The sequence below is a fragment of the Pleurodeles waltl genome, chromosome 9, assembly GCF_031143425.1.
Source record: "Pleurodeles waltl isolate 20211129_DDA chromosome 9, aPleWal1.hap1.20221129, whole genome shotgun sequence".
Taxonomy (NCBI): domain Eukaryota; kingdom Metazoa; phylum Chordata; class Amphibia; order Caudata; family Salamandridae; genus Pleurodeles; species Pleurodeles waltl.
This window is the reverse complement of record NC_090448.1, coordinates 534,930,721-534,946,497: the sequence shown is the minus strand read 5'-3', so window position 1 is coordinate 534,946,497 and position 15,777 is coordinate 534,930,721. Positions and strand designations below refer to the sequence as shown.

Below are 15,777 nucleotides of genomic sequence, written 5' to 3'. Positions count from 1 at the left end.
AAGAAATTAACTCCGGAGTTGCCCAGATTCTCTGCCAAAAGAGTATAGGCCTGTCTAATGTCCTCTATTAGAGGGTTCATACCCAAATCCAAATGAAGGGGCAACAGAGGAGCCTTCCAGTCAGTACCCAGCAGGTGTCTCACAAACCTATTCTCAATGCTCATAGGTTTGCCAGTGGCTTGTAGGAGGCTGGACTGGCTTGTAGTGGGTACCAAGGGGTACTTACACCTTGCACCAGGCCCAGGTATCCCTTATTAGTGTAGAGGGGTGTCTAGCAGCTTAGGCTGATAGAAAAGGTAGCTTAGCAGAGCAGCTTAGGCTGAACTAGGAGACGAGTGAAGCTCCTACAGTACCACTAGTGTCATATGCACAATATCATAAGAAAACACAATACACAGATATACTAAATATAAAAGGTCAGTGAGTACCCTCAGTATGAGGATAGCAAATATACACAAGATATATGTACACAATACCAAAAATATGCAGTAATAGCAATAGAAAACAGTGCAAAACAGTGCAAACAATGTATAGTCACAATAGAATGCAATGGGGGCACATAGGGATAGGGGCAACACAAACCATATACTCTAGAAGTGGAATGCGAACCACAAATGGACCCCAAACCTACGTGACCTTGTAAAGGGGCGCTGGGACTGTAAGGAAACAGTGAGGGTTAGAAAAATAGCCCACCCAAAGACCCTGAAAAGTAAGTGCAAAGTGCACCTAAGTTCCCCAAAGAGCACAGAAGTCGTGATAGGGGAATTCTGCAAGGAAGACCAACACCAGCAATGCAACAACGATGGATTTCCTGACGAGAGTACCTGTGGAACAAGGGGACCAAGTCCAAGAGTCACGATCAAGTCGGGAGTGGGAAGATGCCCAGGAAATGCCAGCTGTGGGTGCAAAGAAGCTGCCACCGGATGGTAGAAGCTGTGGATTCTGCAAGAACGACAAGGGCTAGAAACTTCCCCTTTGGAGGATGGATGCCCCACGTCGTGAAGTGTCGTGCAGAGGTATTTCCGTGCAGAAAGACCGCAAACAAGCCTTGCTAGCTGCAAGGGTCGCGGTTAGGGTTTTTGGATGCTGCTGTGGCCCAGGAGGGACCAGGATGTCGCCAATTGCGTGAGGAGACAGAGGGGGCGTCCAGCAAGACAAAGAGCCCACTCAGAAGCAAGCAGCACCCGCAGAAGTGCCGGAACAGGCACTACGAAGTGGAGTGAACCGGAGCTCACCCAAAGTCACAAAAGGGGGTCCCACGATGCCAGAGGACAACTCAGGAGGTCGTGCACTGCAGGTTAGAGTGCCAGGGACCCAGGCTTGGCTGTGCACAAAGGAAATCCTGGAAGAGTGCACAGGAGCCGGAGCAGCTGCAAAACACGCAGTTCCCAGCAATGCAGTCTAGCGTGGGGAGGCAAGGACTTACCTCCACCAAACTTGGACTGAAGAGTCACTGGACTGTGGGAGTCACTTGGACAGAGTTGCTGAGTTCAGGGGACCTCGCTCGTCGTGCTGAGAGGAGACCCAGAGGACCGGTGAGGCAGTTCTTTGGTGCCTGCGGTTGCAGGGGGAAGATTCCGTCGACCCACGGGACAGCAGAGACCCTAAATAGCCAGAAAAGGAGGTTTGGCTTCCTAGGAAGGAGGATAGGCTAGCAACACAGGTAAGAGCCTATCAGAAGGAGTCTCTGACGTCACCTGCTGGCCCTGGCCACTCAGAGCAGTCCAGTGTGCCAGCAGCACCTCTGTTTCCAAGATGGCAGAGGTCTGGAGAACACTGGAGGAGCTCTGGGCGCCTCCCATGGGAGGTGCAGGTCAGGGGAGTGGTCACTCCCCTTTCCTTTGTTCAGTTTCACGCCAGAGCAGGGCTGAGGGATCCCTGAACCGGTGCAGACTGGCTTATTCAGAGATGGGCACCATCAGTGCCCATCAAAGCATTTCCAGAGGCTGGGGGAGGCTACTCCTCCCCAGCCCGACACCTTTTTCCAAATGGAGAGGATGTAACACCCTCTCTCTGAGGAAGTCCTTTGTTCTGCCTTCCTGGGCCAAGCCTGGCTGGACCCCAGGAGGGCAGAAACCTGTCGGAGGGGTTGGCAGCAGCAGCAGCTGCAGTGAGACCCCGGGAAAGGTAGTTTGGCAGTACCCGGGTCTGAGCTAGAGACTCGGGGGATCATGGAATTGTCTCCCCAATGCCAATGGCATTGGGGTGACAATTCCATGATCCTAGACATGTTACATGGCCATGTTCGGAGTTACCATTGTGACGCTATACATATGTTGTGACATATGTATAGTGCGCGCGTGTAATGGTGTCCCCGCACTCACAAAGTCCGGGGAATTTGCCTGAACAATGTGGGAGCACCTTGGCTAGTGCCAGGGTGCCCACACACTAAGTAACTTAGCACCAAACCTTTACCAGGTAAAGGTTAGACATATAGGTGACTTATAAGTTACTTAAGTGCAGTGGTAAATGGCTGTGAAATAACGTGGACGTTATTTCACTCAGGCTGCACTGGCAGGCCTGTGTAAGAATTGTCAGATCTCCCTATGGGTGGCACAAGAAATGCTGCAGCCCATAGGGATCTCCTGGAACCCCCAATACCCTGGGTACCTCAGTACCATATACTAGGGAATTATAAGGGTGTTCCAGTATGCCAATGTAAATTGGTGAATTTGGTCACTATCCTGTTAGTGACAATTTGTACAGAGAGACCATAACCACTGAGGTTCTGGTTAGCAGAGCCTCAGTGAGACAGTTAGGCACCACAAAGGGAACACATACATATAGGTCACAAACTTATGAGCACTGGGGTCCTGGCTAGCAGGGTCCCAGTGACACATAACAAACATACTGAAAACATAGGGTTTTCACTATGAGCACTGGGCCCTGGCTAGCAGGATCCCAGTGAGACAGTGAAAACACCCTGACATACACTCACAAACAGGCCAAAAGTGGGGGTAACAAGGCTAGAAAGAGGCTACTTTCTCACATGGCCCCATAGTTTGGCCCCACTGCTCAGCCCCATACATAGCCGCACCTACAGCATGCATTTTTTATATCTCAATTATGGGGCTAACTGGCTTGAACACTGACCCCAAGTGCACCTTCGAGAGCCCACCCACAAACTGTCTCAACCTCAATCTTTGTCATTCGTATGTAAAAGCCAGTCCATATGTTCCCTGAGTGTAATCCCTTAATATTCAAAGATTGAGATCCTCTCTAATGGAATCCCGTTCAAGGTGGGATTGGAGCGCGTAGTCCTTGCAGGGTTCAGAATCATACATTTCGCCTTGCTCCCATTTTTTCCAGACCCCTTTCCCTACAAAAAGTATTGAAACTATTGAATACCTGTTGAATACCCATGGGGTGTTTGAGAGTAGGAGGGTATCATCGGCAAACACAAGACGTGGTGCCTTAACATTCGCTAACTTAGAGACATCGTTGTTTATGGCTGACAAGAAGTCAACTAAACCATTAACATACAAAGAGAATAGAGTAGGTGCCATCACACAGCCCTGCTGAACCCCTTTTAAAATGCATTGTTTGGGGTGTGAGAGGCAGGAGGTGTATGAAAATTTACCTGACATTAATGAAGATGAGGAACTGGATGACTTTGAGATGTTTATTAAAAAATAAAAAATCCATTACTTACCTAATGTGAGTACGATTCTAGAGAGATATTATTTTAGATTGAGGGAACAGAGAAGTTGAGAAAGTGTTAAGGATTACACTATGAGCCTCAGGAATTTAGGGTCATCTGGTAAATTAGGAGCCAAGCAAGAAGAATGTATTAGATATCAATTTATGTTAAGATGTTGCTCTGATAGAGTAAGTCAAGAATTGTGGTTAAAAGATGACCCCAAACCAAGTGAAATCACGATAATTGCCTAAATAGTAGATCATTCATTAGCCTATGTAAAAGAATGAGGTAAGAACAAGAAAGTATCTGTGACTAAAGTGGAAGTTAACGAAGAAGAAAGTAAAAGTAAAACTACATCTTAATTTACTCCGAAATTTAAAGGTGTGTGCTTCAGATGTGGGAAATTCTAAAAAGTTTACATTGTTCAAAAAATGTCCTGCTATAAATGTTATATGCAAAATGTGTAGCAAAAAGGGTCATTTCACTAAATGTTGTCGTTCAAATAAAGAAGATGTTCAAGGGTCAGTAAAAATGGTTAAAGATTGTGAGTTATCAGTATTTACTAAAAAAAGCATTTGCACTGCAATAGGTTTCCATTTGCTTGAGTTAGAGCTATTGGCGTGGTAAATGCATAACTGAACTTTTCTTGCCACATAAATTGGTCAACCCTACTGCATAATTTGGTCCTTTCTGCCACATAATTCCAGTGGCTCTGCATATAACTGAACACATTGGGATTTGCCTATGTATTTATGCCCTTCAAATTTGCACTGGAAATGGAGTTGAAACACAATTTTACTTTCTCCTGTCTCTCTAATGGTGCAAGAAGTGGGATGGGGGTTATTTAAAAAAAAATTCCACCTTTTTAAAATGTTGCAAGTTTTCATCTCTGTACCATTTACTGCCAAATAAAATAGCCATAAAAGCATTGCAGAACTCATCAACTGAGCTGCGGGTTGGTGTGGCACCCTACAATCGAATAAGTGTGTAAAGTGCCACTCCATTTGACAGTGTCTTGTAGTGTACACCTGTTCTAGGACTCTAATTTGCGTGTGGATGTAATCATGAGAAAAGAGGATAATGCCCTCACTTGGAGTAAAACTAGTCAAAGGCTGAAGTTGGTTGAACCACTGCCCATGCTGTAACAAGCGGAAGGATAATGTGAATGACAGTAAAAGACCAATGGAAGAATGGGGCAGGCTGAAAGCTCCTACAATTTAGTTATAATACATACATTTTTAGCATATTCAAAAGGTCGGGGCTGACGACAGACCTAAAAAAATAAAACAAATTCAAAAGGCCTTGATTAACTCCAGACCTAAACACGTATTCAACCCAATCCTTGTTTTAAAACATATTGCAATTGCATTATGGGAAGTGTAGTTTCAGTTGCCCTGTAAGGGATTAGACTCAGGAAATCACCTGACACCTTGGGTGGAAGTGATCTCTGAAATGCCATTCAACTGTGTTGTTGTGAGTATATGCTGTAGACTGCAAGTACAAGACCGCAACATGATGTGACGCAATGCCCACAGTTGGTTATCTCACATGGGATAAGGTCAGGCTAGATATCTAATGTGCACCATCTGCAACAGGGAGATGTGTTGCTATATGGAAAATGGTTCTTAAATGTTGAATTGCGTCTAAAAAAAAAAAAATAAATAGTACCACCCCATATCACATCTCCAGAATTCACAAACCAATATAATGGTATAAAAGCTTAACGAAATAGACACGACTGCCTAAAATGTCGGTCATCAACTCGAGCAGGGCTTGTTTACCAACGCTATGGATGGAGTGGGCCCCACTGCCACTAGCCTGACGCCGTTACCCCTCTTAAGGCGGAGCTCTGTTTGGGTTTGAACGCAGGGTGTGGCAGGTACCTAGTGTGTGACATGTGGGGGGTGTCAAGAAGTCCTCAGCAAGCCCAAACTTAAGATTCCACAGTAAGGTTGGTTGGTTGGTTAGGGGTGTCCCGCATATGGGTTGCCCTCTCCAGACCAACCAAATGGAGGGGATATTTACGGGTAGGGAGTCTGCTCACAATGGTAATAACAAGCACATTGTCCAGTATGATGACAGTAGTATAGGGTGGTGTCATGCATACAGCGCTTAGTGGCACATTACCTAAATGGGTTTTAACCGCTTCTGTGCCTTGGACGAGATGATCTCGTCCAAGGCTACAGTTTACAGTTCCACTGTGCCCCCCCCGTGCACTCCCCTCCCCCCCAAGGCGGGGATGGAAGGGGAACATGTTTCATTTTATTTTTTTAGGTGGGGAGCGACCCCTTAGGCAAGGGTCGCTCCCCCTGGGGGAAAATTATATTTAGGCCATTTCTGCCCCCCTTGGGGGCAGATTGGCCTATTTTGATGAGGCCAATCTGCCCCCAAGGGGGGCAGAAACCAATAGACACCAGGGAGTTTTTTCTTTGCGTGAATTTCACGCAAGGGGAGCGACCCATCAGGCAAGGATCGCTCCCCGGGGGGGCAAATTGTATTTAGACCATTTCTGCCCCCCTGGGGGCAGATTGTCCGAGTTTAAGTCAATCTGCCCCCAAGGGGGCAGAAACCACTAGGCACCGGGGATTTGTTTTTTGGCACCAATGTCACGCAGGGGGGGCGACCCCGTAGGCAAGGGTCGCTCCCGGGGGTAGGGGGCAAATTTATTTTAGGCCATTTCTGCCCCCGCTGGGGGCAGATCGGCCTATTATTAGGCCGATCTGCCCCCGGGGGGGCAGTAACCTCTAGGCGCCAGGGATTTTTTTTTTTTTTGTTTGTTTTTTTAGAGATGGGTAGCGACCCATCAGGCAAGGGTCGCTGCCCTGGGGGGCAAATTGTATTTAGGCCATTTCTGCCCCCCTCGGGGGCAGATTGGCCGATTTTAGGTCAATCTGCCCCCAAGGTGGCAGAAACCACTAGGCACCTGGGATTTGTTTTTTGGCGCCAATGTCACGCAGGGGGAGCGACCCCGTAGGCAAGGGTTGCTCCCGGGTGGGGGGGCAAATTTATTTTAGGCCATTTCTGCCCCCAGGGGGGGCAGAAACCTCTAGGCGCCAGGGGACATTTTTTTTTGTGGTTTTTTTTTTTTAGAGATGGGGAGCGACCCATCAGGCAAGGGTCGCTCCCCTGGGGGGCAAATTGTATTTAGGCCATTTCTGCCCCCCTTGGGGGCAGATTGGCCGATTTTAGGTCAATCTGCCCCCAAGGGGGCAGAAACCACTAGGCACCTGGGATTTGTTTTTTGGCGCCAATGTCACGCAGGGGGAGCGACCCCGTAGGCAAGGGTCGCTCCCGGGGGGGGGGGTCAAATTTATTTTAGGGCATTTCTGCCCCCCCCCCCCCTTCCCGGGCCCGGCTGAGCTAGAGGCCAAACTCCACAGGTAGGCACTTTGAAAAAAACACCTCTGTTTTCTGTGAAAAAATATGTTGTGTCCACGTTGTGTTTTGGGCCATTTCCTTTCGTGGGCGCTAGGCCTACCCACAAAAGTGAGGTACCATTTTTATTGAGAGACTTAGGGGAACACTGGGTGGAAGGAAGTTTGTGGCTCCTCTCAGATTCCAGAACTTTCTGCCACAGAAATGTGAGGAACATATGTTTTTTAGCCAAATTTTGAGGTTTGCAAAGGATTCTGGGTAACAGAACCTGGTCCGAGCCCAGCAAGTCACCCCTCCTTGGATTCCCCTAGGTCTCTAGTTTTCAGAAATGCACAGGTTTAGTAGGTTTCCCTAGGTGCCGGCTGAGCTAGAGGCCAAAATCTACAGGTAGGCACTTCGCAAAAAACACCTCTGTTTTCTTCCAAAAATTTTGATGTGTCCATGTTGCGCTTTGGGGCGTTTCCTGTCGCGGGCGCTAGGCCTACCCACACAAGTGAGGTATCATTTTTATCGGGTGACTTGGGGGAACGCTGGGTGGAAGGAAATTTGTGGCTCCTCTCATATTCCAGAACTTTCTGCCACATAAATGTGAGGAACATGTTTTTTTAGCCAAATTTTGAGGTTTGCAAAGGATTCTGGGTAACAGAACCTGGTCCGAGCCCGGCAAGTCACCCCTCCTTGGATTCCCCTAGGTCTCTAGTTTTCAGAAATGCACAGGTTTGGTAGGTTTCCCTAGGTGCCGGCTGAGCTAGAGGCCAAAATCTACAGGTAGGCACTTCGCAAAAAACACCTCTGTTTTCTTCCAAAAATGTGGATGTGTCCACGTTGCGCTTTGGGGCGTTTCCTGACGCGGGCGCTAGGCCTACCCACACAAGTGAGGTATCATTTTTATCGGGAGACTTGGGGGAACATAAATTAGCAAAACAAGTGTTATTGCCCCTTGTCTTTCTCTACATTTTTTCCTTCCAAATATAGGAGAGTGTGTAAAAAAGACATCTATTTGAGAAATGCCCTGTAATTCACATGCTAGTATGGTCACCCCGGAATTCAGAGATGTGCAAATAACCACTGCTCCTCAACACCTTATCTTGTGCCCTTTTTGGAAATACAAAGGTTTTCTTGATAGCAATTTTTTACTCTTTATATTTCAGCAAATGAATTGCTGTATACCCGGTATAGAATGAAAACGCACTGCAGGGTGCAGCTCATTTATTGGCTCTGGGTTCCTCGGGTTCTTGATGAACCTACAAGCCCTATATATCCCCGCAACCAGAGGAGTCCAGCAGACGTAACGGTATATTGCTTTTGATAATCTGACATTGCAGGGAAAAGTTACAGAGTAAAACGTAGAGAAACATTTATGTTTTTTTCACCTCAATTTCCATATTTTTCTTATTCAGTTGTTATTTTCTGTAGGAAACCCTTGTAGGATCTACACAAATGACCCCTTGCTGAATTCAGAATTCTGTCTACTTTTCACAAATGTTTAGGTTTCTGGGATCCAGCATTGGTTTCATGCCCATTTCTGTCACTGACTGGAAGGAGGCTGAAAGCACAAAAAATTGCAAAAATGGGGTATGTCCCAGTAAAATGCCAAAATTGTGTTGGAAAATTGGGTTTTCTGATTCAAGTCTGCCTGTTCCTGAAAGCTGGGAAGCTGCTGAGTTTAGCACCACAAACCCTTTGTTGATGCCATTTTCAGGGGAAAAACCACAAGCCTTCTTCTGCAGCCACTTTTTCCAATTTTTTTGAAAAAAACTAAATTTTCCCTGTATTTTGGCCAATTTCTTGGCCTCCTTCAGGGGAACCCACAAAGTCTGGGTACCTCTAGAATCCCTAGGATGTTGGAAAAAAAGGACGCAAATTTGGCTTGGTTAGCTTATGTGGACAAAAAGTTATGAGGGCCTAAGCGCGAACTGCCCCAAATAGGCAAAAAAAGGCCTGGCACATGAGGGGGAAAAGCCCTGGCAGCGAAGGGGATAAATACAGTCAAACAGTTGTTGCGGTCATTCATGTCGAAGGAACACATTGTATCCAGCTAAGGAGAACAAAGGGCTGCGCATGCATTGCGATGGCCGACCAGGAGGAACGGTGGACGTTTTGGGATGGACAACAAAAAAGAACAATGAGTGAAATCCCCTGGACGTGAACCAAGCACCCAAAGGCGGGAGAATCAGAACCAATCCACTAATAAAAACCCAGCATTTCCCAATGGCACAACAAAGAAGGAATCACAATAGTGGGCCTGGTTAAAAGCACATAGAAGTGATTACAGGATGTCATGCAGACAGTGCCTGCACTTTACGTAGGCTCAACCTAAAAATGAAGAAAGAAAAAACACACCCTAAAGACTACAAATCTATTGAAAGTTTGAAGATGGAAGTGTTGTTTCATTAAGGTGCCTGGCTCACTTTTGTGTCCAATGAAGTTTATGATAAAAAGAGTAGAGCGACAAAATAAAATTAAAGGATCTTGATATAATACCTGTTGGGTATGGGGGGCACAAACAATTGATCTAAGAGGATATTTTGAAGACAACATTTAATTTAAAACCAACAAAATACAAGGGAAAATGTCTGTTCCTGTAAAAGAAGATAAGTGTTCCTAGTTGGTCACACCAAATGGAGTTAGGAGTACTTCTGGATCCAAACTCTGCTCCGCCAGTCAAGTTGAGAGAAGACTATATTAGATCTTTTGATCAGTGAGACTACATTCCGTGAATGATAAAAGAATCCGGGAGGTATGTCAGGACTTTATTGGCCATTTATTACTCAAAGCCAGATGTTCTAAGTTTCCCAATAGTAACTTGTCTTTTTTTAATCATTTTTTTGCCTGTTCATTCTACCCTGCTGTGGTATTTTGCAGGATTGCTCTTGTGCTTCTAAAAGGTTTTGGTCTGATGAGCCCATAAGTCACATGTTAAAGTCTCTAAATACTGTTAACTCTGACCTCACATTTTCATTTTGCAGTTTCATGATCTCATCTGCCAGGCTAATAACTCAATTCTTGCTTTTTTCTTTTGGGTAGGTGTAGACATTTATTTTGTGTAGGGAGCTGGGTTCTGGTTGCAGTATTCCCCTCCTCCCAAACACACTTTTCCCCTGGTTTTTAGATGCAACTTTGACTGAAGTGTACCAGGTTCCTGCTAACCAGGTCCCCATTGCCAGTATTGCTTAACTATAACAAGACACCTGGTCACTTGATACCTTAGTGACAAGGCCCCTCAGCCCCCTATAAGTCCCTAAGTAAATGGTACACGTAGTAGCTAGGACATGGGTATTGAAGATGACCCCTCAGAGCAGCAGTGCAATTTGTGCCACTCTAAGGGATCCAGCACCAACCTTATGCAGACTGCCACTGCAGGCTGTGTGACAAGGTGCTCCCAAAATTGAAAACACAACATGGCACACGTGTGTGCCATGTTCCCTAAAACATTGCCTGTAATATCAGTAAGTCATCCCTACAAAAGCCCTTCAGTCCTAAGGCAGGGTGCATGTTATTACAAGTGAAGGCATATATGCAGGAGCAAATAGGCCCCTATTACGTCTTTGTCCTTCCAGTTCATCCCATGAGCAGCTTAGGAACCAGACCGATCCCTATTGACTTGAAAGGAACACCTGACACCGTAACACACCTCTGAACTCAGATGCACCAGAGATCCCTGAGGTGACCTGTTGGTGGGGCCTTGGATTTTGCCACAAAACCCCCTTAAGTACAGGAGATTGGTACCGTAAGTCGTCTCTACCTGGATTGCTGACTTTGTTTTCCTCCATAGGATTGCACTGCAGCTTCCTAAAAATGCACTGTCTTCTTTAGAAAACTATAAAAATTCATTACTCAAAAATTACTCACCTGATTATTGTGATCTTGGTATCTAAATTCACATTAAAGTATGTGTTATTTTTCTAAATTGGTGTAGGATTTTCTTATTGAGTGTGTGTCTCACTGTATGAGTGTGTGCCTTACATGCTTAGCACTACCCTCCGATAAGTCTAACTGTTCAACCACACTACCCAAAAAAGGGGCATTTGGGATGTCATGTGTGCCTCGGTGAAACCTCTGTGGATTGCTTGCACAGTGTACCTCATTTTGGTCCACTACATAGAGAGCCAGCTTCCTACATTATGATAATCGTGAATGGGCCATATGAGGCTTGAAGGTTTTTTTTCATACCCCAGATTTCTTTACTTTCTGCTGCCAGGGCGATCGACATATAAATTGCAATGTCTATGCTTGAGGGCCTCGGTTGCAGGGACAAAGTAATCTGTACAGCCCACTACTGCCACTGAGTCATGGGCCCACATATCCTGCAATAACACCACTTTGAAAAGATTGCCGATACTTTAGGAACTAAAGATTGCCCTTTGGCCAACCACAATACTGATATTCCAAGAACACCATGACTATTTTTACCACTGAAGATCCTTTGTCTGGTCAATCGCTTCCAGTGCATTGGAGATTACTTGTTGAGTCTAGAGCACCTGAGAGCCAGCCCAGTCTTCTAACAACTATCATTCGACACAGAGCGGAACAGAAGGTCAGGCTTGTCCGGTCAGCAGCTCCAAACAAACTGCCGTCCCATGACACCCCCAACCTTCCAGAACGCTACTATGTCATGGAATGAAACAGGCTTAAAGAAACACCCAGATAAATCTACTAACATACTACAACAGCTAACATGTAACCCTCCCGAAATAAGACTATGATGAAGATATTCGATATCCCATTTCTGCAGTTGCACCAAAGCGAATGATCAATCCCACTTCCGTATATGAAGTACCTACTTCCACCATCCCTCTGGCCACAGTACAGACTCAAACCTACGGTCCCTGGTTTACCTGCTAAAGAGCCCGGGCCCTCCATTGCTCTGTCCGGGCCTCAAGACCCAGAGCCCCCGGATAGGCATGGCTAAGCCACAACCAGGCACCGTATTGTAGTTGCTAACAGCGTTCGGTACGCAGCCTTTTCCTGTTCCTGTGGCGGTCCTGCAGCTCCTCTTCCGGGTCAGAGGTCGGAATTGTCTGCGCAGTAGTTCTGTGTTGTGCTCCACGCGCAGCTCCTTCCGGTAGTGCTGACAGAGGGGGAGCGGCCGAGCCCTGCACCGAGAAGCCCGAAACCCGCAGAACCCCAGTATGTGACAGGTCACAACGCCTACCCCTATGGCTGCCACCGCCGAGCTTTTCGAGGTGAGTTCGACCCGCAACTGGGTCAGTAGAAGTCTCTGTTCGTACCAAAGAGTGACCAGAGCGATGAGAGAGCTAACCGAAACCACGGGCATTGGCACCAGTTCACACTAGTGGTACACAAAGCGTTCTAGAGTTACCCCCACAATTCCTGCCACTTCCTCACCAGTGTTTTACTCCGTCATACACCTCCGAGGCTTTCCATTCAGTCACTGGCCGCCTCTTCAACCCGATGTTTCCCTTTCCTGCCCCCACTGCGAACATCCGAACTCATATTCTTTCCACCCGCTTATTTTATCCCTACAGTTCGCTGTACACGGCGCCCCTTTCCGGCGTTCTCGATGTGCTTCTGTAAATGTACATAACATTGGGGTCTTTCACATATAGTTGAATTTCATCATCATAGTCTTGGCATATTATTTTAAGGTTATGAAAGAGGCGGCCCGTGGCTTGCTTTGTTTACAGAGTGAGCTATACTGGAAGAGTGTTGATCTTAAGGGTACTCTTACTCTGAAGGTCACTGGGAGCTCTTAGGACCTAGTAGGGAAGTAACTGGCGGTGGTTGGAGATGTAAGAATCGATCCTTTTTAGAATACTGCCGTTGAATCCAAGACATGTTGAGAACCCACAAAGCCTTGTACTCCTCCTCCCCTCGCTACCTGGTGAATAAACTGAAACTCTCTGGGGGCTCCAGACCATCATGTAATGCAGAAAAGTTATTGCTTGAACCTCCCATTTTCAAGAAGGAAAGATCGATGGGCCAATCCTTTTCAGGCAACGCGGTGAGAATCTGGAACTCACTTCCGCCTCAGCTTCGGACCACCACCTCTTCCCAGGCCTTCAAAACTGACCTCAAAGCTCTCCTCCTTCAAAGACACTTCCAAATTTAATTTAAGCCCTCTATTTTCTGAAGGAAGTCCTTCCATTATAGGAAATTCTGTTCTCCATGCCTATAGAAGTGCCTTCCCAGGGTGTTTTTGTGTTTTGAATGTATGCCATTTAGTGCAGTTTTATACCTCTACCTGTATTTTGTACTCTTTTGTATCATGCACACGGCACCTTTCCTTTTACAACGTATCATTTGCTACCTCTTATATCTTGTTTGCTTTTGATACATGCACAACGGCCACCACTGCCTCATGTAACGTAACTATTGTTTTAGTGTTTTGAGTGTCTACCATTTATTGCAAATTTTTTTTGTTTTTGTTTACCTCTACTCATACTTTATTTGCTCTTGTAACCTGCACACGTCACTTTTTCCTTTCGTATTGCCTCATGTAATGTAACGTTTGCGTTTGTAACAGGCTCACTTGTAATTCCTCTCCTCTTGTATCTTTACTTTGCCTATTGTGAAGCGCTCTGACACCTTCGGGTAAAGTCCGCGCTATATAAAAACGCATTAAATAAATAAAATAAAATACATTTTGATGGTATGATTACCAGTGGTGTAGAAAGCTGACCAGAGGTATAGCAGAACTGATATTGCCTTTGATATGGAGAGCGCTCTCTACTAGTGATTGTTTCTATTTAGTGCTCTCTACTAGTGATTGTTTCTATTTAGTGCTTACCATGGCATGATAAAATGTGTAGTTGTTAGAGGCGGTCGGTGTTGATTTGCTCCTACATTTGGATGACCCCTGATTTCTGTGATTGGTGAGATTGTTGGTTTCTGTGTTTGTTTTTAATGGGAGTGGGAGAACTTAACCTTTTTTTAGAACGATACTTTGTGTCAGGGAGGCATTGATTATGTCAGTGTGGGTTTGAGATCTTTTCATCCAGATAAGTCGCGATGCTGTGTTCCCTCATGGTGGTTTTAAGGGCAGTCAGGATGCTGATGAGGTCTGAAACAATGTCTTGAATGCTGTCAATTTCGTTATTTTGCAGACTGTGGATCGGGGTGGGTTTAATGTGGTGCTGGTGGTCCAGCAAGGGGCTTGATGCAATAGTCCTAATTTTTGAGTAGTGATTTTCTTGTGTTGGCACTTTTCCAGTGATTTGTTTATAGTAGAGTGATTTGGAAGTGGTAACGTGTCTGCAAGTGGAGAAGAGTTCTTTCAAACCAGTTGGATCATTCAGAAGTTGTTTTTCTGCCATTTGTGTGTTTTTGCTTGCTGATGAATTTTATGCTCTCGCACTGTACTTTGATGTACCACAGTGTGGAGAAAGTTTGGTTTTGTGGATCCTTATTTTAAAGTGGCACAGACATCTTCAATATTAAATATCATTGTGCCGATGAGGGAATCTAAGAGTATCGTGATGTTTGTTGAGGCTACGGATGTATTAGCTAGGCTGGTGCTGTCTTGGTTGCCAGAGTTCACATGGATGCCTTTCAACAAGCAGTTTGGGTCATTTTTTGTTGACACTAGTTGTCATGTGAATGGTGTAGACCTGGGTGACTATATTTTATGATATTCCCATGACTGTTACAGAGTGTTCGTGGGGTTGGGGTTGGCATGCAGCGCATGAATGTTAGGCCTGTGTTAAGGGTGCTGCGTTCTTGTGAATATGTCTGATGTGTAGTCTGAAAGCTAGAATGTTGAGGTTTGTAATGCTTTTTTTTTCTTTTTGGTGGCAATGTTTCTTTTAAATTTAATGTTGATAGAGGTGGTGATGGTGGTAATTGCTGTGATTTCCTCGAACCATGCTTTTTTTTATCCCAGAAGGTCTGCAAATCACGTGGAAGGTAATGACATCAGATAGAAAAAATGGCAAATAGTATGTTAGAAGCTTCACAGGGTGGAAGAGAATGGGATCTAGGAGACTAAATGACCAGATTTCCTGTGGGTACCCTAAAAAATGTTCCCCATGCTCATGCATTGGATGCTCTATCCAGAGCATTTGGGAGTTTAAACAGTGTCCTTTGGAGGTTTTTACTCTGTCCTTGATGATTAGTGCCTCAATGTTGTGTGAACAGTGATAATCACAAGGGACCTAGTTCTCAAAAACAGTGTTTAATCCACCCTCGTTGTAGAACCCCAATAAAAGGGTACATATTTACTATTTTGTGCTAGTCACAAGCCCCGTCAGTGATATGTCTAGAAAGCTGAGCCAGTCGTGGATGTCTAGGTGTACTACTAGCAATGCCATGTTACCTCTTTTTGGGTTACTGTTTCCCCAAATCTGAGTTGTTCATGTACAACAGTTATGTATTGAGTAAAGGCAGACCACCTGTTCAGTTTACATTTTTTTTTTTTTTTTTTTCCTCAACGGGGTAAAACGTTTTCCTTATAGAGAAACACACTTCCCTTGCACTTCCTCGTAGTTTGAGATACCTCTGTTGCCCAACCTACCCTCCAGTGGTATTTACTCTATCCCTTTATTAGAACGAATCACCGTCGAACATATAGAGTGGTAAATAGTTAGAGAAGTGTTTGTGAATGCCTTCAAAATCGCAAGTTTTGTTGCTGCTTACACCTCCATAAGGCAAATACTGACTTCATCCATCCACTATCCGCTTATTACTACTTAGTTGTGCATAGTCATGGCATAGAGCTGTATAATAGTACGGGCATTTACACCTGCTAGTTATCCATTTCTGGATGCCTGCAAGATGTCAAAAGAGCCATTGTTGTCCATGAA

General features: G+C 45.4%; 2 protein-coding genes across 2 annotated transcripts in view; one reads left to right on the top strand and one right to left on the bottom strand.

The window, feature by feature from the left end:
• AP5M1 (adaptor related protein complex 5 subunit mu 1) overlaps positions 1–12,056 on the bottom strand; it is a 132,104-nt gene extending 120,048 nt beyond the window's left edge. The window contains exon 1 of the mRNA XM_069207441.1: positions 11,854–12,056. Coding sequence (XP_069063542.1) covers positions 11,854–11,921 — 68 coding nt within the window. The 5' untranslated portion in view covers positions 11,922–12,056. The remainder of the gene's footprint in view (positions 1–11,853) is intronic.
• The window catches only part of EXOC5 (exocyst complex component 5), a 173,663-nt gene continuing 169,926 nt past the window's right edge, over positions 12,041–15,777 (top strand). Inside the window, exon 1 of the mRNA XM_069207440.1 lies at positions 12,041–12,201. Within this exon, the coding sequence (XP_069063541.1) occupies positions 12,175–12,201 (27 nt within the window). The 5' untranslated portion in view covers positions 12,041–12,174. The remainder of the gene's footprint in view (positions 12,202–15,777) is intronic.